This window comes from Rhinolophus sinicus, chromosome 16, assembly GCF_057876585.1.
Source record: "Rhinolophus sinicus isolate RSI-liver-muscle chromosome 16, RSI-T2T, whole genome shotgun sequence".
Taxonomy (NCBI): domain Eukaryota; kingdom Metazoa; phylum Chordata; class Mammalia; order Chiroptera; family Rhinolophidae; genus Rhinolophus; species Rhinolophus sinicus.
The window spans coordinates 41338326-41365784 of NC_142516.1; the positions used below are offsets into that span (position 1 = coordinate 41338326).

The 27459-nt window shown below is 36.8% G+C and overlaps 1 protein-coding gene across 1 annotated transcript in view; it reads left to right on the forward strand.

Moving 5' to 3' along the window:
- Nucleotides 1-27187, forward strand: part of LOC109449927 (guanine nucleotide-binding protein G(q) subunit alpha) — a 280434-nt gene extending 253247 nt beyond the window's left edge. The window contains exons 6-7 of the mRNA XM_074330581.2: nt 15661-15814; nt 21822-27187. Of these exons, the coding sequence (XP_074186682.1) occupies nt 15661-15814; nt 21822-22012 (345 nt within the window). The 3' untranslated portion in view covers nt 22013-27187. The remainder of the gene's footprint in view (nt 1-15660; nt 15815-21821) is intronic.
- The last annotated feature ends 272 nt before the right edge of the window (nt 27188-27459 follow it).

A 27459-nucleotide genomic window follows, 5' to 3' on the forward strand; every position in this document is an offset into this window, starting at 1 on the left:
GATGTGGGCCACGTCTCCACTCCGCTCCCTTCCCTCTTCCCCTGCTCGCCCAATTTTTGTACATCTTTTTTTTAAGCTTGAAAATTAATTTGTATTTTTTAAAACAAGTAATGGTTTACAAAGCTGAAATAACTAAAAGGTGTTGTTTTTAAAATGGCACTTCCTCCATTGCCATTCCTCCACAGTTCTGATAAGAGACACTGTCCTCAACTCTTATCTTTTGGTTTCTGTTATTTCCTTAATATTTCTAAACATATTTATACTACTGTTTTTTATTTATCAAGTGCATTGTCCTGCTGTTATGGTGGATAAAGATCATGGTGTTTGAACACTCTCACCCATTTCTTCTCCCACCCTTTTAACATAGTTACATAACAATTTTCTATAATTCAGTGTTTATACTATATGACAGTATAAATGTTGTTCATTGATGAGCTAAGTAGTACATTGTGATTTAAGTCATTTTTTTGGTCACCTTTTTTCTCTGGAGTTAGTAATTGCCTTACTTGTTTTTTCTTTTTACTGTTTTTTTTCTTTTTGTGTATGTATATCGCTAGCTGATTCTTTTCTAATTCATCAACAGATCTGTGAAATCTTTCAAAACACAGTCAGCATATCAGATAATATATCAATTCCTTTTCCTTTTCCTTTTTTTTTTTTAATCGGAGGTCTTCCTTCTACCATGTTTCACTGCAAATAAGACCTAGCCGGACCATCAGCTCTAATTAGAGCGTGTTTATATATCAAAAATAAACATGTGTGTATATATCAAAAATTTATATAAGACCCGGTATTATATTATAATATTATATTCTATCATATTATATCATATCCAGTCTTATATTAAAATAAGACCGGGTCTTATATTAATTTTTGCTCCAAAAGATGCATAAGAACTGATGGTCTTATTTTCAGGGAAACACAGTGGAATCCTGTATCTTCTAATCAGGACTGGTTGTTCTCTTACATCTTACATGTTTGTCACCCTGGAACCTTGTTTCATTGTCATCCTGAGGTTAACTTTTTTCCTGTGCTGAATTCCCTGTTTCTGAATCCAATATTTTATTCTTTCTTGATTTACTCCCTTATTTACTGGGGCATATCCTCCTGGAGCTTTCTGAGTAAGGGTCGAGAGAAATAGTTTTAAACTTTTATTTTTGTCTAAAAATGTCCATGTTCTGCCCTCAAACTTGATTGATATGTTGGCTGGGTATAGAATTCTCATATATAAATAATTCTGAGAATATTATTCCATTGTGTTCCAATGTTCCCTTCAAAAATCCATGGCTCTTCTGCTTCTTATTCTTCATATGTAACCCTATTTTCTATGGAAAGTTTTAAAAACTTTTGTGTATCCTAGATATTCTCAAATTTAAGGGAGGATCAGTTTTGGTATAGATTTTTTTTTTCTTTGCCCTATCCCTTCTGGGGCCCTTTAACCTAGAGTTAATTATAAGAAATTTTAATTTTTTTATTCTTTTGAAATTTTTCTCTCCATTTTCCCTTGCTATAACTTCTTTTGGCTGGAGGACTACCTTGACTGATTGTTTTTTTCATTTTTCTCAACTTTTCTCTCCAGTTTTCCGATTCTGTTTGCTTCCTGAAAATTTTCCTAGAGTTACCTTCCAAACCATCTTTCTTGTTTGTATTTTGGCTTTTATAGACTTTTCTTGTTTTAAAACTACAAAGCTCTTGCTATTCTCCAAAAAGTCCCCTTTTTGAATCAGTATCCTGTCTTTTTTCAAGGATATATTTTTGAGGGTTTTTATTTTCTTTCCAACATATTTTAATTTTCTGCATTGATCTCTTTCTCTTTTTCTTTTCCTGCTTGTTTGCTTAGGTTTCTGTTTTCCATACTGGAAAATTTTCTTCACAGTTTTGAAATTTCTAGGTATTTTGCACTAGTGAGTCACTAATCGGCTTTCTTTTCCCTGCCTCCTCTCCAGGCAGTTCTCTGGGTTAGGAGTCTGCGTTTTGGAAAGTATAAAGATGGCATAACTCAGCTGTTCCTCTCATCAGTTCTGCTTCTTGTATAGCCATGGAACTAGACCTCTACTATACTCTTCTTCAGCCTCTCCAAGGACTAATGTAAAACCTCCAATCCTCCGTGTTCTGAGTGGAAGTTTATCACTTACCACTGGAGATATGGAATGTGTGTGTCTGGATCCTACATTTACATACACAAATCTCAGGCTAACTGAAATATGGAAAGGTGTTTAATGGCTTTCAGCATCCTCTCTGGGTCAGAGCTGATATCACATATTTGGCAGATAGTCTTCCACATCTGTGGTTGGAGTTTCCTAGTTTCTTCACTAGGTTTGGTTTGATTTGGGGGAGGTCTCGGAACAGAATGGAGTAAATATGTCTTTTCCTGGAAGTTTCTGAAAATGTCTTTCAAATTCAAGTTGTTCGTGGTATTTGAAAAATTTTTTTGAGTCATTTCTAGTTTTTACCTTCATTTATGTAACAATTTTTGAGTACCTACTAAGCATAGAACCTGATGGTAAGTCTTTTCAAATCCTTATATTACCTAAATATTTTTGATTAGGTGATTTTCTTCATCGTTCCTCCCTTCAACCCCTCTTTTGTCTTTTTAGATCACAGGAAACCTTCCTTTTCAGCCACAATGATTTTGAAAGTTTCTTTTCACCTTCATCAGAATGCATTGGCTTAAGCAGTCCATGTCATATCTTTTGAGACTGTCTGAATCTTTTAGGGTCAGTGTCACTTTTAGAAACACATGCTATGGAATTACACAGTAGAGTCACATCATCAGAAATGAATTTATGAAAATATAGTTATAGATGTTCAGTCCTCAAAAAGAGAAAAGGACGAAGAGAGAGAAAGAGGGCTGCCTTTCACCCAGAAAAAGGATGCAGTGAAACACTGTGAGATGGAGAAATGGAGTGGGTTTTTCCTGCAGTTGGTCTCAGTTCCTGCATGCCTCACCTCGTGTGAGCAGCTCACAGTGTGGATGTGAGCCTGGGGGGGTACTCCAGTAACACTAATTCAGTGTTTTAACAAGGCCCCTAACTGCAAACCCAAACCCAAACCAACCTTCACCTGGTGCTCACTAAGGAAACCATGATCTTTTCTACCACTAGAAGAATAGCAGTCTGTGTCGGACATATGGCACAATGAGATGGTTTTGTAGGCACCAGTGGGTACCTTCAAAATACACTTTTAAGGGTAATTTAGACTCTGTCATTTTCATCTTTCATCCTGATCCTAGTTGTTATTAGGTTACATTCTAAAGTCAGCGGAAATATGTATGTATAGGACCTGTGCTCCCTTTCTGCTATCATAGCCTTTAAGAGCATATGGTGACTGTCACCCCAAATTCCTTCCCCTTACAGTTTCTGAGCTTCCACTGCAAAGTTCAGAGTTGCATCAGGAACAACAGTTCCTAATCCTTTACTCGGCCTTAAAGATCAAAATATTGGTGGGAGGTGGAAAGGACAGATTGGGGAATTTCAAATGCTCTTCTTAGAGTTGAATGAAACTTACAGATTGTAAACTTAACAAAACTTTAGAAACTCATTACATATTTAACAAGTATGGCACCGCTACCAATCAATCAGCAAAGACCATCAGCCAAAGTGGACCTCCACCATAAACTGAATGTTAGCCAGCTCACAAACACATCCATCCTCAATGGTTGAACTCTTTCAGTCTCACTCTGCCTCTGGCAATTTTGATATCTGTAGTATCCATTTCTTTCATCTGTTCCATTTCAACATTAGAGTTAGTTCTGATCCCTTCTCCTTTTACCTTTATTCAAATATTCTACTCTCCAGCACATTTGTATTTGTGAGTTCATAAATTTTTCAACACATTTATATTGTCTGGATACCTGAAAAGTTACTGCACCTCAAAGGTTTTAAATTGGATTTATCTTTCGAGGCTGTGTTCTAACCATGAGCCCTGTCCTGCTGAATCTCTGTAGTAACACCTGATAACGTCTAATGATTGTGTGTCAGTGACCACAGGCAGATTTTTCCATGTGAATTACTGGTGTTTGCACATGTGTGGATCTTTCCAGGTCTTCCCTCAGGTCTTTCCAAGTTGTCTGCTTTCTCCATGATACCTGAATTTTACACACACACACACACACACACACACACACACACACCCCACTGCTTCACTCTAAAAGAAGCTAATTTGGTGTGATTTTAATATTTCTGTTACTTGTCTTTAAAGGTGTTTATTTGTGTTGCACTTACCTCTGAGTTTATTTGTGTTGCTCTTATCTCTTCCTTCTGGAAAAGATCTTTTCTTCCTGCCTAACACCCACATTACAATTTTCTGTACAGAGTGGAACACTGATACTTTAAAAATAGTTTTTCTGACAGCCCAATTTAGTAATAAGGTTATATTGCAAATGTTTTATAAAAACATTTTATTAAAAATATTTAAACATCATTCTGCAAATTTTTATCAGAATAAAAAACAAAGAGGAGAAAATTCTTCTGTAGGGCAAAGTACTAAAACTTTCCATGTTAACACTTGACAATCAGTTCTTAGTTCTCCATTAGTGTGGTTAATAATATTTTGTTGAAAAAAATTTAGTTTCTTTGTAAATTTAGAATACCCTTGCACCTTATATAGTAATTACTGTCATGTGTGCATTATACAGAATGCTGGGGGTTTAGAAAGGGGGTTGGGAGTCCATTGTTTCTCGAAGTTTGTTTGTCCAAAGCATAATTGAGTAATTTATAGTTTTCCAGGGAGAGATCTTTTGAGTCGGTCCACATGCATTTGGGTGAATTTCTTGTACCTACCAATAAGTCATTCAAGATGGGAATACTGATTTTTTTTTTTTTTTATGATCAGAGAATACTTTCATTTTTGAAATTTTTTGACATTCAATATTATTTTATATTAATTTAAGGCATACAGCATAATGGTTAGACATTTATATAATTTAAGAAGCGATCCCCCTATAAGTCTACTAACCATCTGGCACTATACATAGTTTTTATAATACTATTGACTATATTCCCCATACTGTACTGTATATCCCTGTGACTCTCCTATCAATTTGTACTTCTTAATCCCTTCACCTTTCTCACCCAGCCCCCCAACCCCCCTCCCATCCAGTAACCATTAGTTTATTCTCTGTATCTATGGGTCTGTTCCTGGGTTTCTTTGCTTATTTTGTTCTTTAGATTCCACATATAAGTGAGTTCATATGATATTTGTCTTTCTCAGTATGACTTATTTCACTTAGGATAATACCTTGTAGGTCAATCCATGTTATTGCGAATGGTAAGATTTCATTCTCTTTTATGGCAGAGTAATATTCCTTTGTATATGTGTACCACTTCTTTATCCAGTCATCTGATAGACACTTAGGTTGTTTATCTTGGCTACTGTAAATAGCACTGCAGTGAACATAGAAGTGCATATATCTTTTCGAATTAGTGTTTTGGATTTCTTCGGATAAATACCTCCCTCCTGAGTTTTCATGGGCACACACAGATGTGGGACCTGCCCGTTCTGCGTCTCTGCTCCTCCTACTAGTCTCGAGGTGGCTTCTTCTTTATGTTCTTAGTCGTAGGGCTTCAGTTGAGCTAGAGTTCAGGCGATTCTCAATGTTGGTTATTCTGTAGTTTAGTTGTAATTTTCATATGGTCGGTCGTAAGAGGAGGTAAGCACAGCATTTACCTATTCCACCATCTTGACCAGAAACCCGATTATTTTTTATACAGACAGTAAATGTTGTTTTTAAAAAGGTGCTAGTACTTTTTTCTAGTGTCCATTGTCAAATAAAGCCACTGCTAATAGAACAATCGTCAAATAAATTACTGAAGACTGCAGATAATGTATACAACAAAATTTTAGCTGAAAGTTTACCAGAAAACCCCATAATTATATCTTTTAGTAGACATATAAACTGAAGTTGAGTGGTTTGAGTTTTTCATATTTATTTTCCCTGCCCCTTTTTTCACATTGTCAGTCATCTAGAGGAACCAAGAGTAAAAGCAGAGGCAGAGTAAATTCACACATAGATTAGTATCTTATTAACTAAAGACGTTTATAGAATTGTTGTTTAAAAGCTACTTAAAGTAACATGAAAAATATATCTTCATCTTTAAGTAAGGACTATTTCACAATAATTTTATTGGTTTAAAACTCCAGATGTATGATATTAAGCCATCTGGAAAGGCATTTTTATATGTGTCTGACATCTGGGTAAATAAACTTACTGCCCGACACTAAAAATTAAGCAAATGAATTAAAAACATTGATTTCTCTTTCTTATGTTTTATCCTCCATGCTGTGGAAAAAAAGAAAATGGATGCTTTTTCCTTTAAAAAAATAAATAAATAAAAGGAAAAATAAATATAGAAACTCAATATCTAACTGAGGATTATGAAAAAAAAGATAGAAAATTAAGGCTCAGAGATATTACAACAAATTTAGAGGGGGAACCTAATTTTTGCTTTTATTTTCACATATATGTGCTTCATTTTACATTATAAATTATCTGAACATAAATTATAAGTAAATATACTCAAACTCTTAAATATATAAATATACATATATGTATATATGTATATACATATACACATATGTGTGTGTGTGTGTATAAAATTGGAATGTTGCTAATGATTAAAATAGCTATAATAGTTATTTAACTACCTACTAGATGTGTTACTTAACTTGCTTTTTATCAGTTTCCTTACCTAGGAAATAGGAATCACAATAAGGACTACTTAGAGTTGGTGTGAGAATTACTAAATGCTGCTCCATACCAAGGCTCAGCAGACTATGGCCCCCAGGCCAAATCCAGCCCCACTACCTGTTATTGTATAGCTCAGAAGCTAAGATCGGTTTCCACATTTTTAAGTGGTTGAAGAAAGTCAAAATAAGAATAATATTTAGTGACACATGAAAATTATGAAATTCAAATTTTGGTGTCCAGAACAAAGCTTTATTGAAACCCATCCACACTCATTAACTTATGTGTTGTCCATAAATGCTTTCCTGCTACATCAGCAGAGTTGAGTAATTACAACAGAGATAGTATAGCCAGAAAGCCTAAAGTATTTACTGTCTGGTCCTTTACAGAAAAGCTTACCAGCTCCTTTTACATACTAAAGTGCTTCAAACAACCTGGTGTATATTCGCATTAAACAAATGTTAGTTATTCATATTCAATTTTATGTAAAATAAATATAACATTCATATAGCTAAACATACAGGTCAGAGTCTAAAAAGTTTCATTGCTTATTATTCTTAAAAAACCCTATTAATTATATGACAAATCATTATGCTTAAGAGTGTAATATAGCCTTGGGAGTATAATGCACCAAGCTCATTTTACAAGCAACTTATTTTCAGACTATTTTGTATATTCCTTACAAACAAACTTTCAAGCCAACAGGTTACACCTCTTTTCTGCTTAATTTTCTTGTCATTTGATCAATGTATCTGCTTACTGCCATCCTTTAGTTCCAAACTTACTCCGATTCCCTTTCTTAATTCTCCATTTTTACCTTTGTCTGATCCTTCACAGTGGAAATTCTAGCCGTATGCCCACAGTCTTTGAAAGGCAGAAGAAAAGGAAAGATTTAGGAACCAAGAGTTAATGATAACTTCTGTGTGTATGTGATCATGTATGGGTCAGGTCAAGTGGTACCCCATTGAATAGGGCCCCAAAATGCAACTTATACAAGTCCTTTGAAATTACCTCTTTGGACACAGACAAATCAAATTCTTATCCTGACACTGATATTACCCTATTGTGTTTGCCAAAGAATTAGGCAAATACATGTTTCTGGGCCAAATTGAAGCATCCGTAAAAATTTTTTTGAGGCAGTAAAGAAATACATCACTGTATTGCCTTAGTTTATTTCATTTCACCCTGTTTTCCCCAGATTTACACTTTCCTGGCAGAATTTGCTCAGATTCAGTGTGATGTACTGATGAGTACGTGATTGGTTTTTATAGATAGATAAATCTTCCTTGGACCTTTTCAGGCTATTCAGGGTTTCCAAACTCGGTTGTATCATCCAAGCCTGTTTTCTTTTTAATCCTTTACCTTTATCCCTGCAGCCTATTTCTATATCTCTTTATCTAAAGTCTTCTATTCATCAACTGACTTCTATTCATAAAGTCACTATTCATCAACTGTGCAATCAGAAAGTGGACAAGCAAAACAAAAGAAGCTGACATTCAAACACTCTTTCTTGCTAACAGTTGTAGTACAATTTGCAGAATGCTTTTTCTGGTTGAGCTATGGCTTACGTTTACCAAACTAGCTAGTACAAAAAACCAGGTTGGCTTTAAGGAAAATACCCATTGGGAAACGAAAATCTGATTTTCATAATAAAGTAGAACTGTTTTCTAAGTTAAAAATATTGAAGTGATGTAATATGATTTCAGACACACTCCAGAAAACTTCTTTGAAATACCAAAATTCAAAATGACAAAGAGTAAAATAAACTGAAATAATGGTTAATAATTTCAGAATAGAGTTCATATAAATCTGTGACTAAACATTAAGAACAATGACGTGAGCAGATAATTTTCATTGGCAATGAGCTGATAATTCACAAAAGAAAATACTACAGGTTAGCAAGTCCTATGTTCATACTCACTGATATTCAAAAAAATTCAAACCAAGACAGTGAGCTATCATTTTTCTTCACCCTATATGTCATTTCATGCCACATGTAATTTGATATGAAAAAGATTTTGAAAGGATAGAACTCTTCTTGAGAGGGAATAGTACAAAGAACAAATTCACACATTACTACAGGATGCATACGTTAGTTCGCCTCCTCTAGACAGCTATTTGGTAGTCAGTTATCAAGAACCTTAAGTTTTGCAGTGTGCTCTGATATACTGATATAAGGAAAATTATAACCAGGAAAATCTTTATACACAAAGTTATAAATCATAGTGCTATTTATACTAGCGTAAAAAAGCTATCTTATAATCAGGATTTAGTTAAGTTCACTATAACTTTAAGAAACAAATCAATATATGTATGAATTTTAAAACAGAAAAGTCTTAGGATGTAATGTTGAGAGCAAACTACAGAATATAAAATTTTATATACAAGATAATCACAATCCTTTAAAACTGTATGAGTACAGTAGCCACAGTCCCCGTGTGACTATTTATGTCTTAATTAGTTAAAATTAAATAAAATTTAAAAATAATTTCCTCAGTTGCATTAACCACCACTTCAGTGCTCAGTAGCCACATGTAGCTAATGGCTTCTAAATTGGAAAGCGTAAATACAAAAACGATTTTCTATAATCTAAAAGTTCTTTTAGACAGCACAGATATAAAGTAACACCAAAAACTATACATAGTTCAAAAGCAAGAGGAAAATAAAAGTTAACAAAAAAACAAGTTTCATGTGGGCAATTCAACCATGGGAATTATTCCCTTCCTTAAGCTCTTTTGGTTTTTAAATTTTTTTTTATTACCATATATAAACTTTATAATGCAAAAGATCATTGAGCTTTAACTTTTTTTCCCCTTCTTCTGCCTTCCCCTCACCCCCACCCCCACCCCACTCCAGTTCAAGCCGTTGTTTCTCAGTCTAGTTGTGTGGGACACAGCTCCCTGGCCCATGCTGGTGTTATGAGCCTTGCACTCCCCAGGCTGAGGCAGTCGGTCGCTAGTCGTTGGTCGGCTGCTCACAACAGCTCACGGCAACTGTCCCCAGCTGCCAGCCACTCACAGCAGCATGTGGCTGCACTCAGCAGCCCACGGCAGCTCACACCAACCTCTGGCAGCTCAGGCCAACTTCCAGCTGCTCACAGCAGCCCAGCTCCAGGGAGAGCCGTTGTTCACAATCTTAACTGTAGAGGGCGCAGCTCACTGACCCATGTGGGAATGGAACCACCAACCTCGGTGTTAGGAGTATGGCGCCCCAACCACCTGAGCCACCGGACTGCCCCAAACTTTAATTTTAATAATAAAAAAAATCTAGAAAATGAATACAAGTATAGTTTGGGGAACGCCAACCAAAATTTGCTCTCTATAGTTGAGTTCTTTTTTGCTGCTATTAACATTCAGGTCAGATCAGAATTACAGAAACGCAGGTTGTTAGAGAATGGTGGTCCATGGAATTGGTACTCAGTCTTGGAGGAGTTTGCATATAATTGTTATTCAAAATTACCATACCCCTGTTTATTCTGTTTACTGTTCTTCACAATTCCAAACAAGTGGGTAATAGATGAGTCTCTTGGCCCTAATTTTTGTCCTGGTGCCAGCATTAAATGTTTACTGTGCCTTACCAGTGATGCTCAAGGAAAAGAAGAATCACTGGTAGCTATGGAAATAATCTGTTATTTTCTTCTTTGTCATCCATTTTAAGTTAATTTGTGTTTGGTTCTGGCTAAATCTAGAAAAAAGATACTAAGTCGACCTCAGTAGATGAGCTTTTTCTATAAGCAAATTACCTCAGTGCTTATTCAGCCAAGTTGTGCCTTTGGATTCTTGATACAGGGTCTAACTACAGCCCATTGTGGTCCCTAGTTAGAATCTACCCAATCGAGTATCAGCCACATTCTATAGATCTGTCCAGTTGTTTCCTTGGCTCTCCTGGTGGCTGACTCAGTTCATGGACACCTGGTTGGTTGTTGCTAAAATATTATTTTGTGTGATTGGGGACATAAGCCAAGAAGTTTGTGACAGGTTGGAATGCTGAATAAGTTATTGTTCTGTGTAAACTCTGAAGGTAAATCTATGTCTTCATTATGTAAAAATTTATAAATCTTTTCCAATTAGCTCCAGTAGAAACAAAGAAATTATAGCCATCAACTTAGATAAGTTTGAAATATGGAAGGAACTGGTCTTCGTGAGAGTCAGGCTGGAAAAAATGTCCAATGAACCAGCTAAGGGAAATTATCTGGTATGTAGACACTTAGTAGAAGAATTAGAGTGAAAGTGATAGCACATAGGGTTTAAGTTTGCAGTGTGATAGAACAATTTTTAAAAGGTGTGGATTGAGTAGAGTCAGGGAAACAGTTGCATTTGGCCCTGAGATATCACATCAGAGAACAAGAAGATGGTGAACTCTCTTGAGCCACTAGTGAAACTGCCCCAAAATGGTGGCACAGAATAGTGGGTGTAGATGGACTACGGGAAAGATGGGGAGAAAGGCCAGTGAATTGAAAAGTCAATGGTGTGATTACTCAAGGCATAAACATCTGAATCCTACTTGGTAGATGAGGAGCGTTATGAACAGAAAGAAGGAATTTATGTATAAGGCTAAACGTTAGCTCACTGGCATGTACGCATAAAATTAGTAGGATATGGAGCATAGGGTAGAAAGATCAGTGTGCTGTAAAATAGTCTTTGAAACAAGGTTGCTACTTAGTCACTTGACCAAACTAAACTACTAGAAAATATTTAAGGAAGTAGGCCTGTCTTTAACTTCTGGGACTGTGGGCTTCCACATCAGAGCGGGGGTTATCCATTTGTCATGTTTTCTTGCTCATAGTGAGGCTCTCCACTCTCCTTAGCCTGAGGGTGTGTGACTGCCTCTCCTGGACCCTTGCCGCCAGTCTTTCAGTCTTCCTCTTTCCTCCTCCACCCTCTTCTACAACACATGCTGGTTTGCACCAGTTCACTTTACAAGGCCCTGCTCTGTGATCTCATCTCATTGCCTAGAAACCTTAGATATGGAGGTAATAGGCAAATATATTCAGTTTCTTTGCTTCTCTAAACATCCTGTACAGGTAGAATACATTGATCCATAGGCATAAATTATAATAATTAGAACCTTCGAGAGCTGTCGTCAGGCCTAGAGAGTATGCCAAATTTGATTTCAAATAATCACTTGCAAAGATTTGCAAAGACTAAGAAAATCACGGAGGAAATAATATCTGTCCAGCTGAGTTTGGTATTCTTATCATTTCTATTCCTGTTTTCTGATTTAGATAGCAGAAGTGGAATGGCTAGGGAGTGTCTTTAATTATTTGTCTCTCTAACAGCTCCATTTACATATTGTATCTGGTTTTTTTCTTGGTTTGCTCTGGGGTTGAGAGTATTGAACATTTTTAGAGATATTATAGATACTCGAAGAAACATTCTAAGTGAACAAACTTGGCAGAAATCTGTATGATTTTCCAGTTTCTCATAAATCAGATGTATCTGGCCTTGAAATCATGACTAGATTAACTTTCTACAATTTCAAGGAATAGAAAGATTTTACTGACTCAATAGTTTGGCTAAAGATTTGAGGTTAAGTGCATTGCCTAACCAAGAGATTCTGATGTAGCAATTTTTCCATCTCTGATAATGGCTACCAGTGAAAGCTACTATGTGCTGCCGTCGTAGATAAGTACTTTGCATGCATTGCCTCATTCTTTCCTCCCAAACCCTAGGAGATACAAGGAAACTGAGGTTCAGTCACTTGCCCAAGGTTACATGGAGTATTTAAGGCAGAGCCTTTGTTTCAAACCCAAGTCTCCAGCTCAGCCCTGACCCTTCCCTCCCCCCTCCTCTTCCAACTACAGGAGCTTGGCACAGAATGTTTTGAATTCTGGTAATGTTGACATCAGACAGGACACATAACAATGTGATCCTGCTGGAGATATAAAGTCAATACACCAAGCTTTTTCCTAAATAATTGAGGGAGGAACCCATATGCAGACCAGGCTTGCAAATTGTTTTTCATAAGGCTTCGGACTCATTGTATCTATTTACCCAGTGAACATGTGTAAATGAAATAAATACCTGAGAGAGTATGTTTGTTCCTAAATCACTAACATCCATGTTAAGGATGTGTGTGAATATTTTTTTTAAGTAGTCAGTGTTTGATAAGCTACAAATGATAATTTTGATTCAAATTTTACATTATCATGGATTATTCCATAACAAGTCAATTAGTCTTGGTCTTTTAAAATAATGATGACCTTTAAGGTAATTTATAAGGTGCACTTCAATGAGTTATGTCTGAGGGGAAGTAGTGAAGCAGAATTTTCATAGATCTCTTCAAAGGAGTGTGGGTTTAAATTCTCCTTTGCTTTTGTTCTCCTTTCCTCCTTACAATCTCTCCATCTATCAAGATTCAACTCTAGAAAACTGTATTTGCTTTTAAGCCTTCCCCAGTCAAATCTGTCCTCTGTGACCTCCACTCGCCTGTTTACCACTCTTATCGGCCCATCCCATGGACCTGTAATTACACATTGACACTCCTATTTTCTACTATCCTGCAGGATACAGGCCGCACCTCCAACATACTGTCATTCCCAGCTTCCTACAAACCCTCAGTGTCTACTGAATGATGGGCAAACAAGGAAAAAGATAATGTATGCTGGGGGTGTAAGGAAGGAGCAATCCCAATAGGGGCTCAGGAAAGGATATCTTGGGGAAGTCAGTTCGATCTGGAGGATTCGGAGTGGGGACAGCATTTCAGGCCACAAGTCAGGAAAGTACAATCATGCTTGTGTGACAGTGACGACTTTGAGTCCATTTATGTGGAGAAGAGAGCATTTATGGAGGGGTGCAGATTGGAGATGGGCGTTGGGTCAGGTTGTGCTCAAATGTGAAGGCCAGACTGAGGAACTTGAGGCTTTACCCTATAGGCAGTATTAGTCAGTCATGTGTTAGCAGGGGATTGCATAAAACAACAATGTTTTCTTCAGATCAGAAATCTTGAGAATCACTTTGAGATGTTAAAGATTAGAGGTATAACACCTCCTCACTGATTGCTTGAATTGGGATTTTTCTAATGACAGTAAAAGGACACTCAGTGGTCACACCATTCCATTCATGGTTGCAAAGTGTGGAGCAGGTGACTTGTCCTACCAGGGCCTAGGATAAAGGTGAATACTTCCCACTTTAGTGCTCTACCTTTTCTGTGGTTCTAGTCCATGGGAGAAGGGTTACCTCATCATCATTGTCTTAGTCTGTTTGGGCAGTGATAACAAAATACCATAGACTGGTTAGATTATAGACAACAAACATTTATTTCTCACAGTTCTGGAGGCTGAGGTGTCTTGATACATGCTACAAAGTGATATGCACTTGGTTGCCACTTGTGCTGGGCTTGGAGGTGTTTAGGAGAGGATATGCTACAAACCAAGACCAGCTGCCCGGCTGGGACCCCTTCAGTGGACACCACGATATGAGCTGAAACCAGCTGCTACCTGTGCAGGACTTGCGGCCATTTATCTGGAACTATGTTGTAGGCCAAGACTGGCCACCACTTAGGCCAGGCTTGGGGCCACCTGATGGGAGTTACAATGCAAGTTGAGAACGGTCAACTCTTGTGTTTGGGGCTGCTTAGCAAAATCCACAAGGTACGCCAAGGCCGGCTGCTGCTTTTTGGGGTTTATGGACCTTTGAGACACTTTGGGAAAGTCCACAATGCAAGCCAAAGCAGGTCACTTGTGTGGAGATGCCACTGGAAGAGTCTTGGGCCAGGCAGGTGTTTGGTGGGTCAGGGCAAACAATTTTAATAAGGTTAATGGAGAGCATAGACATGGAGCCTACCAGCGCTTCTGCCCCTGAGAAAAGTTGCCCTGACAACTGTCCTTCCAGCCCTTGCCCTGAAGATAGTCCATTTAGTTAATTCCTCCCTATTTGTCCCTGGCACTTTTTGAGCTGCTGCCACTTTACTGGAGCTTAGAGTGAGGGAGTTTGTGAGCAAGTAAATCTTGTGCAGGCTCTTTAAGAGTGTCTCCATCCCCCGCAGCCCTTTGTCTTTCTCAGACACAGTTCCTACCAGTTTCAAGATGTTATGGGGAGCCTGGTGTGGGGCTGTGACCCTTTCTCCTCAGAGGGGAACCTTCCCAGCCGATACATCCCTCCAAATTCTTAATCATCACACCATGGGTATGGGTCCGGCCCATTCTGCATCTCAGCCCCTCATACCAGTCTCACTGTGGCTTCTTTATATCCTAGTTATAGGAATTCTTTTCAGCTAGTCTTCAGTACTCAATATATACCGATAACAAAAGATGAATACTAGTCACATTTGATTTCTGCAATTACAAGAGGTGTTCAGTGTGGTTACCATCAGTATCCAGACACTTCTGATTACGGCAAACTACTGCTTGAGCAACGTTGACCAAAGTGTCCACTTGTATATATTTTTTTCGCACCCCCGGTGTGTATATAGATAGATGGATGGATGGATGGATGGATGGATGGATGGATGGATGGATGGATGGATAGATTTATATAATAAGTAATAATAATTCTGGAAATATAGGTGCACTTTGGACAAAGAATTAACTTTGTTTTCATCATTTAAATAAGAGTTAATTTTGATGTCCCAAATTAAACACTGCTTAGGATATGCAAAAGGAAGCCTGGTATTTACTTCTAAATTCAGATCTTAGGTATTTGATCATGAACGAATAATTTCTCATGAAAATTTATCAGTGTGCCAGTTTTAACATGATTCTGTGGGCTTTGTTTTCTCTTAAGATTGAAGGAGTTATCTCAGCAGATTTATTATTATTCTCTTCTGCTTGTCAGCCTGAGCGTTTGCATAATGAAAACAGCCCGTATGTGTCCTGAATCGTTTGCACGTAAATCTTGATAAAAGCTACTACAGCTCAAACCAAGGCTACAAAAATCGAACACATACAGAAGATGGGTTGGACTTTTGAAATAAACACAATTCACAGATTGAGTAATAAGTAATTCACACCTTGTTTTTCTGATAATTTTTTTCAGAACCGGATGGAGGAAAGCAAAGCACTCTTTAGAACAATTATCACATATCCCTGGTTCCAGAACTCCTCGGTTATTCTGTTCTTAAACAAGAAAGATCTTCTAGAGGAGAAAATTATGTATTCCCACCTAGTTGACTACTTCCCAGAATATGATGGTAAGTCAGCACTCTTTAGCCAGTTCAGTATCAGATGTTTTGCCTCCCAAGACCAATGCAAGAGCTAAAATGTTGCAGTGCACCTTTGCTGCCTTAGCCCTCAGAAGCATGCATGGTGTTACGGAGGAAGTGCGAATTTTTGTTTGCTCTGTGTTTTAATGATATGAAACATTTTATTCCCTAAAAATGCTGAAAGTTATAGCAAAAGAAAACAACTTCTTATATGTTTTGAAATAAGTATATTAAGAGAAAGAGTCCAGTAATTTTGAGCAATTGTGTATCAACCGTTGTAATTTCGTCCTTATCTCCGTTTCATTTGGTGACAGTCTACCTCAGTCTGTCTCTGGAAAGAACACAGTTTTGTGGTCAAGAGCACATGCTCTGAAAGCAGTCTACCCAGGTTCAAATGCCAGTGCTGGTTCTTTCTTTTTTATAGAATCATGACCAAGTCATTTAATTTCTCTGGGCCTTAGGACCAACCTTATGGGATCATTTTGTAGACTATAATAGATATCATATGTGTGACATTTTAGATACATAGCAAATATTCAGGAAGTATTTACTTTTGGGAGGCTTCATGGGCCAATGAAATCCCATCATCCTGAGGGATAGTGCCCATCCTTTAAGCTCTTTCTGTAGCACTTAGAATAAATAGCACCCACTTCAGTATTCATATGGATGGCTTTGCATTATTTACTTCCTTTTTGTAAACAGATCTTGCCTCCCTAACTAGACTGTGAAATGTTGAACAATTGAATATGACTCCCAACCCATTCTGAGAAATGCTTGTCTATTAATTAATAACAAAATGCATCCGGCCACTCTAAAACCAGTGAAAGAGTCACAGCCGCTGCTCCATAAGAGCTTATGTGGCTCGGTACACACACATATCTTCCCCTACCCCCATTACATACTTGAGTCTAGATTACCCCCAAATTATGGCCTGATGCCTGTTTTTATGAAGTTTTATTCAAACAACCACACCCATTCATTTAGGCACTGTGGCTGCTTTCATACTGCAGCAGCAGAATTGGTAGTTGTGACAGAGATCAAATGTCTGAAATATTTAGTGTCTGGCCGTTTACAGAGAAAGTGTGCCAAACCCTGGTCCAAGCAGAATAGTAGTTAGAGGACAAGCTTTGACTGTCAGAGTTCCAGCTCTGCCACTTACTGGCAGTGATGCCTTGGCCAAGTTTAGTCAACTACTCACTTTCTTCCTAAGCAGAAAGGAATTGAATGGAATCATGTAGTTAACTTACTTAGCACAGTGCCTGCCTCAGAAGAGCAGACACACAAAAGACCTATTACAGAGGGCGCAGGACAGCAAGAGAACAGACTACTTTTAAAATTACTGTATCAACATGATATCTAAGAGGCATATCAGTTTAACAGTGTTTCTGTACTTCTAAAAGCTCCCTCAGAAAGGCAATTACTTCAAAAAACTTAGATTCAATTTGGCTTCACTGCTTTCTGTGAATATATAAACACATCAGGGATGAAGATTTACTCCTCCCTTCATCCCACATGCATTTGGTCCAGTGCTGACTCACAGAAGAGAAGGTCACCTATTTAACTGAAGGTCCCTTTCAAAATACGTATAAGATTTCTGAAGGTTGGTGAATACAAAATGGAAATGTTTGTGCACTTTATCAGGTATTAGAGATAGTTCCGTTTTTGTTAGCCGTGAGTTCCCATCCTCTCTCCAAGTATATTTTCCTTTGTGCTTTGCTATTCCGTTAAAAACAAATACTTTCCTAGCCTAAACAGTGTTTTCACTTTTACCCCTTTTAATTTGTCACAAGCCTGCCACCAAATTATAAATGCCTGAGACTGTATTCCTCAGTGTACCTGATGAAACTGGAAGTAACTTCGTGTGTAGTTAACTTGCTCGCCCAAAGCAACAGGCTAGTTCTTTAAACACAATGTCTACCTGAGTAAGATGGGCACAAAGCCTTTAGCTTACACTGAAACACACGTGTTTGGCTCACACCCATGGAAAGAGAGATTCATAATTTTTTGCAGAATTTGGTGGAAATCAGTAGATGGAAAATGATCCCCACCCCTATACAGAGCACCCTTCTGTAGACCAGCGTGTTTTCATGATGTGCTTGCATACCAGAAGACAGAGGACAGATACAGCACAGCCTGCCCCACAGACTCAAGCTGTTTGGTGCAGCAGACATAACCACACCAAACATTGGTTGTATTTTTCTGCAATATTTTTTTTTTTCAATGAGTGTTTGGGGTACTGTTGTTGTTTTTTTCTCTCCCTCTCTATGCAACATTTTCCTGATCTTTATATTTATTTCTTTTGTCCAATGATTTCCCAGATTTCCCATTACTGTAAGCATTTTCCTTCCAACATGTGCCCATTTGAATGTCTTAAAATCTGAAAATGTTGTTTACTGTTAATCTCCCCCAGTATACACATAATGCACATAGGGAACTCGGCCATGATAAAAAAGACACTGATTGTTATGCATAAAGCAAATGCAGCTGTCATTTCATGAGACTCAAAGCCCTTGTAAGATGAGCTAAGACTGAAAAAACTCGAGGCCCTCTCTGCAGTGATGTTTTTATAACAAACATGTTTATAATATTAAAAATTTCACACTTCCACATTTCTGCACTTACAAGGTCTTAATCATAATGAATGCCATTTCTGTACTTTAGGAAGGGAAATTACCATTTCCACATGGGCTTGAATTGCAAAATTGTTCACAGAGACTGTAAAATTCCTTTCCTGCTGTGATGGCTATAATGATTTCTTTGTAGTTTGTTTATTCAAATAACATAATTTATATTTAAAAACATAACACACTCCAAGTGCTCTTTAGTAAACTTGAGGCTAATCCTGATATTCATTAGAATTAAGAAAAAGAGAGAGAGAGAGAGAGAGAGAGAGAGAGAGAGAGAGAGAGAGAGAGAAAGAAAGAAAAGGTAGGCCATTTTTCCCATATAGGGCAAGTACAAAATCACATGGAGGAAGTTTATTCATAAGCTAGAAAGGTAGTGTTCTTTTATGAAAATGAGAAGCTGCCCCTGCTCTTAATAATCTATTAGTTTTACTTTTAAGTATTTTTATTATTGCTATGGAATTAGTAACTTAACCATAATACATTGAAAAAGATAGGACATTAAATTATTTTATATGTATTAAAGCATTTTAGCATTTTAAATGATGACACTTTTTCATTCAATATGATGCCAGCCTTTTTCTTTTTTTGGGGGGGTAAACTGTTTGTTTGTTTGTTTTTGTTTTTGTTTCAGGTGTACAAAACAATGTAATAGACATTTACACCCCTCACAAAGTGATAACCCTCCTCCCCCAATTTACTACCCCTCTAACATCATATATAGATAGCTGTTCCAATTCCATTGACTATTTCAGGCCAGCCTTCTTAATCATTGATCAAAATTTCAATTCTAAGTACTTTGTATAAGTGGAATCATACCATATTTGTTCTTTTTTGTCTGGCTTATTTTACTTGGCTTTATGGTTTCAAGGTTCATGCATGTTGTAAAATCCATCAGAATTTCGCGTTTATGGCTGAGTAATACTCCATTGTATGTGTATACTAGTTGTTTAGCTAATCCTCTGTTGTTGGACCCTTGGGTTGTTTCTACCTTTTCGCTATTGTGAATAATGCAGCAGTGAATATTGACATACAAATACCTGTTAGAGTCCCTTCTTCCAATTCCTTTGAATACCAGGGTGCCAAAAAATATATATACACGTGACTTGTATTCATCTTTTGTTATCGGTATATATTGAGTATTACAATTTTAATACAGTTTTTTCCTTTCTTAAAATGTGTATACATTTTTTTTGGCACCCTCTTTATATACCTAGGAATGGAATTGTTGGGTCTTGTGGTAATTCTATGCTCAGCTTTTTGAGGAACCACCAACCTGTTTTCCACGGTGGCGACACCATTTTTCATTCCCACCAACAATGCACAAGAGTTCAAATTTCTCCACATCCTTGCCAATACTGGTTATTTTCCACTTTTTTTATTATAGCCATTCTAGTAGACAATTGTGGTTTTGATTTGCATTTCCTTAATGATTAATGATGTTGAGCATCTTTACATGTGCTCATTGGCCATTTGTATATCTTCTTTGGAGAAATATATATTTTTTATATATTCTTGATATTAACCCCTTATCAGATATGGGATTTGCAAGTATTTTCTCCCAGTCTATAGGTTGTCTTTTCACTTTATTGATAATGTCCTCTGATGAACCAAGTTTTTAATTTTGATGGAGTTCAATTGATGTATTTATTCTTTTGCCTGTGATTTTGGTGTCATATCTAAAAATCCATTGCACAATTATTAAATACATTTTAATGTATCCTGATAAATACATCACAGTCTTTCTTCTAAGCAGCTAGGACATCAGAGACCCCATATAAGTTGTACAAAAATATAAACCAATATTTTTTTTATCATCACACATAATGAATTGAATACTACATAAACATGATGTGCTCAAAAACACAAGATGTCTGCAAGAGATGACTATAGATGAACCTGACCTTAAGGAACAGGTGTTCTATTTCGACAGAGATTTCAGTCTAGAGAATGTATAGTGATCCATAATGGAGGTACATGTGGGGGTGGATTGATAAGGGAGCCTGAGGCAGCTATGTCTGTCTGTATGCACACATTATATAGCTGAGCCTAATACAATTAACTCAGTCCAGTAGAAGTCACTCTGACTCCCCTACTGAAGAGCCTGCAGTGGCTCCCTATCACCCAAGGAATCAAAGCTAAACTTAGCCTGGCCTTCAAGCCATCAGCCTGTTTTCATCTAACCACATTTTGTGGATGGATGGACAGATGGGCAAGATAAAGTGACAAAGAGGAGCAAGTACACATGATAGTGTTGGGGAAGATGATTCTAACAGATCAAATCTGCAGTGCAGAACTCATACAACTTAACACAAAGAAACAATCTGATTAAAACATGGGCAGAGGACCTAAATAGACATTTCTGCAAAGGAGACCTACAGATGGCCAATAAAGATGCTTACCATCACTAATCATCAGGAAAATGCAAATTAAAACCACAATGAGGATCACCTTGCACCTGTCAGAATGGCCATCATCAACAAACGTGTTGTCGAGGATGTGGAGAAAAGGGAACCTTCAGCACTGTTGGTGGGATTGCAAATTAGTGCAACCACTATGGAAAACAGTACGGAGGTTCCTCTGAAAATGAAAAATAGAATTACCGTATAACCCAGAAATTCTACTTAAGGGTATTTATCTGGAGAAATCCAAAACACTAATTTGAAAAGACATATGCACTCCTATGTTCATTGCAACTGTATTTACAATAGCCAAGAAAATGGAAGCAATCCAAGTGTCCTTCAGTAGATGATTGGATAACGGAGATGTGATACATATATAATGGAATATTGCTCGGCCATAAAAAAAAATGAAATCTTACGTTTGCAACAACATGGGTGGATCTGGAAGGTATTATGCTAAGTGAAATAAGTCAGACAGAGAAAGACAAATACCATATGCTCTCATTTGTATGTGGAATCTAAAGAACAAAATACATGAACAAACAAAATAGAAACAAACTCATACATACAGATAATAGACTGATGGTTGCCAGATGGGAGGTGGGTTGGGGGTGGGAAAAAGGTGAAGGGATTAAGAAGTACAGATTGGTAGTTATAAAATAGTTTTGGGGATTTAAAATGCAGATTAGGGAATCAAGTCAATAATGTAGTAACTGTGTATGGTGTCAGATGGGTACTAAACTCATAGGGTGATCACTTCCTAAGTTATATAAATGTCTAATCACTATGCTATACAGCTAAAACTAATATAATATTGTATATAAACTGAAATTGAAAAAAAATGTAGGTACCTTATAAAAAAATGTGCAGTGCAGACATCATCTTCATGGGCAATGACTCAATAAACACTTGTCGAGTGAATGCATTGGTGGATGAGCTAACAAACTGTCCTCCTCCCTTGGCCAACAGGACCCCAGAGAGATGCCCAGGCAGCTCGAGAATTCATCTTGAAGATGTTCGTGGACCTGAACCCAGACAGTGACAAAATTATCTACTCCCACTTCACATGCGCCACAGACACCGAGAACATCCGCTTTGTCTTTGCTGCCGTCAAGGACACCATCCTCCAGTTGAACCTGAAGGAGTATAATCTGGTCTAATTGTGCCTCCTCGACACCGCCCTTCCCTTCCTTGGTGGGCTATTGAAGCTAGACGAGAGGGACTGTATTTCTGTGGAAAACAATTTGCATAATACTAATTTATTGCCGTCCTGGACTCTGTGTGAGTGTGTCCACAGAGTTTGTAGTACATATTATGATTTTATTTAAACTATTCAGAGGAAAAACAGGATGCTGAAGTACAGTCCCAGCACATTTCCTCTCTATCTTTTTTTTTTTTTAAGGCAAAACCTTGTGACTCAATGTATTTTAAATTCTTGGTCATGCACTCACAAAGATAAGAGTTGTCTCCCTGTCTCTGTCTCTCTGTCTCTCTCTGTCTCTCTGTCTGTCTCTGTCTCTCTCTCTCTCTCTCTCTCTCTCTCTCTCTCTCTCTCTCTCTCTCTTTCGCTCTCTCTCTGTCTCGCTCTCTCTTTCTTCTATTGAGCAAAACAAAGCTGATTCCCCTTTTCCTAACCCATACTTCCCTCCTGATTTTTCCCAGGTTACAATGGCCTTTTTTCTAGTTCCATTCTTGGTCAGATTTTTTTCATGAATGAAAAAGTTAGGACAATGCCATTTGATTTAAGCCATCAACATCAGCTTAATTTAACAGTTTGTGGTTTTTGCTGAAGGATTATAAGTATTAATACTATGGTTTTAAATGTATTGCTCTGGATACACGTATAGAGTTTTTTTATATATATATAAATATATTGTCTTGCCTCCCTTAGGCCTGGGACAATGGATGCCCATCCAACGGTTGTCATTTCTTTTGGATTTCTACCTTCAGACATAGCATGGTTGCTCAGAGAATGTGCAGGAGTCAGTAAGGCAAGGGCAAAGACACACAGAAAGAGTCCTTTCTTTTGAAATGCCATGTGCCATTGTCCTTCCTCCCTTCCTTGCTGCTTTTTCTTTTTCTTTTTTTCTTTTCACCCTCTCTTCTTTAAATTGCAGATGCCAAAAATTAAGCCAACAGACACTACATTACCCCAATGGCTGCTACCCAGAGCCTTTTCCTAGTGGCTCTTAATTTTTTTTCCCCGTTAAGACTTTTCCTTCCTTGTTTTTCTTATTGTTTGGGCCACAATTTTTAGATGACTTTTATTATGGGTGTGTGTTGCCAAAGCTGGCTTTTTGTAAAACAGAATAAGAGCTTAAAAGATAAAAGCCAGTATCTTAAAATGTAAGAGAATAAGACTGTGAAGCCTGAAATGATTGGCTGTGAATGAACCTGCACCACCAATTGCCAAACGATTGGCAACTGTAAATTTGATTCTCATGGTCCATTCTTTTCTTTGCCCTTAAATCACATTGTTTAGTGTCCATGTTCCATGTTGAGTGTCCATATCAGCAATGTGGAAAAGTGTCCTCTGTGATGCAACATGAAATCTGCTTGTGTCTCTTCATTTGAAGCCAATTGTACTCTCTGTATGTTCTTTAAGGTCCAGTAGGTCTGCCAAGAACATGATTGATAGTATTAAGCTGACACCTTTAATTTGCAAATCTGAAGTTCCTGCTAGTTTACCACTTTTGGATCTTTTTAAACTGGTGACTGATTAAGTTGAACTTAAGGAAGATTTATGAACTTAACTCAAAAGTAACCTCTCTATTGTGTAGAACATGTATTTATGTAACTGAACCTACTAAGAGAGATGTTTGGAATTCTATATGTGCAATTTTCAACAAATGCAAAAAGTACAGCCCATGTATTGATGAGCTTCTGTCAAGCAGCTTGAGTTGAAGTATGATTTAAGAAAATTAATCATAATTGTTTTAAACTGCTGGGAAGTTAGCATCAGGCCATGACACTGGTCTCATTTTAACTACAATACTATTGGGCACGAGTCTAAACTTCCACATGGATCAATCTCTTGGAACAACAAAAGGGAAGGAGGAAATTATTAGATGAGTACCAGAGTTACTAAATAGTAATGGAAAGTTCTCATTCTTTACTCTCCCAGCCTCAGACAACACAGGTTACTTTTTTTTCTTTGCTCAGAAAGCATCTGTAATTAAGAAACAGACTGCCTGTAGGTATAGTGCAATTACAATTGCTCTAATCATTGTACATACATCTCTCTCTTGATATTGCAGCATCCATACTGGCTTTGTAATCATTAATTTTTTGGCAGATTGAATGTGCTGTATTGATATGTATCTATGTAATTGTATTGTATGTCTTATAGCTAATTCACATTTTGGATAATGTTATTTTATTTACTTTTTTAAGAGAGGAGAATGTAAATTTGTCAGTTTATTTCTGACTAGGGATATTTTTTTTTCCATTTAGAAAAGAAGAAAAAAAAAAAACCTTACTATCGTACAGAGCGGTACTAGCATCGTGCTGTATAAAATCATTTGCACATTCCTGAGTAGAGGTATACTGATTATAAGACCCAAAGGTAATTTCATAGCAAAATACATAAATCAGTCGGAGCTTTTATACAAACATGGAAACCAACTTTGTAGAACTTTTGCCATTTGACCTAGGATTGGAATATGAGCTTTTATACAATTCATATTCTTATTTGGCAAATGCACAGTTTAGTATTACCTCTCTGATGGCCTTTATTAGAAAGGCAGTTTTAGAAGCTATTGTGATCCACTAAGGAAATGTTTTAACAGCTAGAGACCACTGCTTGCCTGAAAGGGCAATCTTAAATTTGGTGCAGCAAAAAAAATTAAAAAAAAAAAAGAAAAGAAAAAAAAAAGTAAACATTCGAAGGCCTACAGTGTGTATAGAGAAAACCTCATCACAAGATCATAAGTGTTACAGTTGTAGGGAATCAAGATATTCTATTTAATAGAGCTATAGTAGATTGTAGTCAATTAAACCTGATCTCAAAGCTCGAAGAAGCCGAGCAAAACAGGGAAAGATTGTTATATTTGTCTTTATGAAATTGGGATGGAATAGCTATGCAGAATTGAGGTTTGTGGCTTCACTGTTCCTCGTAGGGTGCATGACAAGATCCCTTCTCTTGAGAATGGAAAAAATTGATCACCCTAGCTGCAGTGATACGTAGAAACCTAATTGTATCCACACTAGTCAATCGAAGCTAAAGGATTTTCTTTTTTGTTTCTTTGTTTCGGGTTTTATTGAAGGGGCTTGGGGGAGGGAAGGGATTCTTTTCAGTTTTGTATAAAAACAAAGTTTACTCATGCTTTATATTATATTGTGATTGCAAGCGTTATAAGCGTGTGCCACTGGACTCCTATTGATGCTCTAGGTAATGGAAGCCTGTGGCGAGTTTTATGGTGACTTGGGCATGTTTTATTCAAAAACAAACACACAGAGACCTTTCTTCAGCATACCAAGGCAAGCAGCCAGTTCATGACTTACTTAATACATTGCAGTGTACCAGTTTACAGATGATTTTTCCCTTTTTTGCGTGATACGGCAGTTCCAACCCACAGAGAATTCCTTATTTGTAAATTGGAGGTTTGTACTATGCCTTACAGAGCTTAAATTAAGAAGTTTGTGCCTCATATCTGAAACAAAGGGAAATAACAGACCCATTCAAAAGTGAAAAATCCACTAAACTTTTTTTTTTTTTTTTTTTTTTTTTTTTTAACATTTCCATATAAAGAGCTCTGTTGAATGTCATGAATAGACTGGGGTGGGGTGGGGGGAATCTTAGGAACCTGCATATGTTGTTTACTAGCAGATGACATCTACAAAAGGTATTTGAAGGACACCTGAAACTTGTATTTTTTTGTAGATTAACTGGCAGGTCTAATATTTAAGAAAAAGGTAATTCAGCTAAAGGACAATTTACTTTTTGTACTTCAGACTATCTTGATTGTCAAGGTGTATGAACTGTAATCTTAAAACTTATACTGCCACATGATTGTAAATTTTAGTTGTCTTAAGTTAGGAATCAGTGAAATGCTATTTATGCTGGATTTGGGTCAAAATGACTATTATTTGCAAAAAAAAAAAAATGGGAAGAAAGGGCTGCATAATGAGATACTGCAAGACTCATAGTGGTTGGAAATAACCTTCAAATTACTCTCCATTTCCCTTTGTGTTCAGTTTCTCAAAAAAGAATGAATGAAATGAAATATAGCAGAATGTTAACCCATATAAAAATAAAGTGTACCCAAATATTGTAATGTATATTGCTGCTCTTCTTAAAATTAAATGAGGGTTTAAAACCACTTAATTGGTAATCGACAACATCTCAATTGATACAAATAAGGTGCGCTTGGTATCCATTAATATTTTCTTCCAAAGATGTATCTTTGGTTAGAAACACACAAAAAAATTAAGACAAGTAATATTGTATGTTTATCTATCTCTACATATTTCCAGCATATGTAGCGTTAATGGGTCTGCCCTGGCAACTATGTCTTCAGGATTTCATTTTGGTTCCATCAAATTAGGAAAAGAAATGGCTTAGTTGTATATGATTAACTAGAGATTTTTGGAGCTAGACACCTGCTGTTTAGTAGATACTTAATACAGAGTCTAAACTTGTCATTTGTTTTTCTCACAGAATAACAAACCATTTCCTGCCTTCTTCCCAGTTACCAATGCCCTTTCAATAACCCTCTTGCCTCTAGAATCATCTGTTCAAAGTATGCATACACACCTAGCACATAGTAGGTGCTCAAATAATAATTTCTTTCTTACCTCCTTATCTATCATGTACCTCTATTTCCCCACATTATTCCAGCCCTATAGTAAATGACATGTACATGTTATTAAAACACCTATTGGGTAAAATTTGGTCTTACTTGGATAAAAATAATTCTGATTTTCATAAGCTATGGAAGACAGAAACAAATAACAGGGAGAAAGATATTCTTCATTAGAATATTTTAAGTTTAGGGACAAAAAATATGTTAACTTTGTTGAGGTTGCTTTAGCTGAATCATGTTTTTGATGGATTTTTTTTTCCTCAAAAAACTCTAAATGCAACTTCTTGCTGGATTCCTCACCTGTTACCACGTTGGAAACTTACTAGACCTATGTATTTAGGGAGTTTTGTCAGAAAACATTTTTAACTTGCAGTATTTAAAAGAATCATTTACTGTTCTTTAAAATGTCATTCAAATGCATGTATTGTCTATTGTTTGGGGATGGGAACTAGTTTTGCAAAAAACACCTAATGTTGTATAACAATGCCCCCATGATCTTGCTGGTTAAAAATACAGTATTTTTGGCCATAATTTTGTACTACAGTATTCTTCATTCTTGAGTTTTGCTTCTCTTGAAGTTGCCTAAGATTCTCCCAGAAAGTTTTTTTTTTTATTATGAGCAGTACTGGAATAAATCTTTCCTTCCTTAAAACACTATATAGTGCACATGCATTTCCAAAGTAGGCAGGTTTAATAGTTTCTAAACAGCCAAAACAAGTCTTTTCCATTCTAAAATAATCAGAAATTTCAGTCTCCTTTAGTAGAAATATTCGTATTGGTAGTATTGATCACATTTGTTTAAA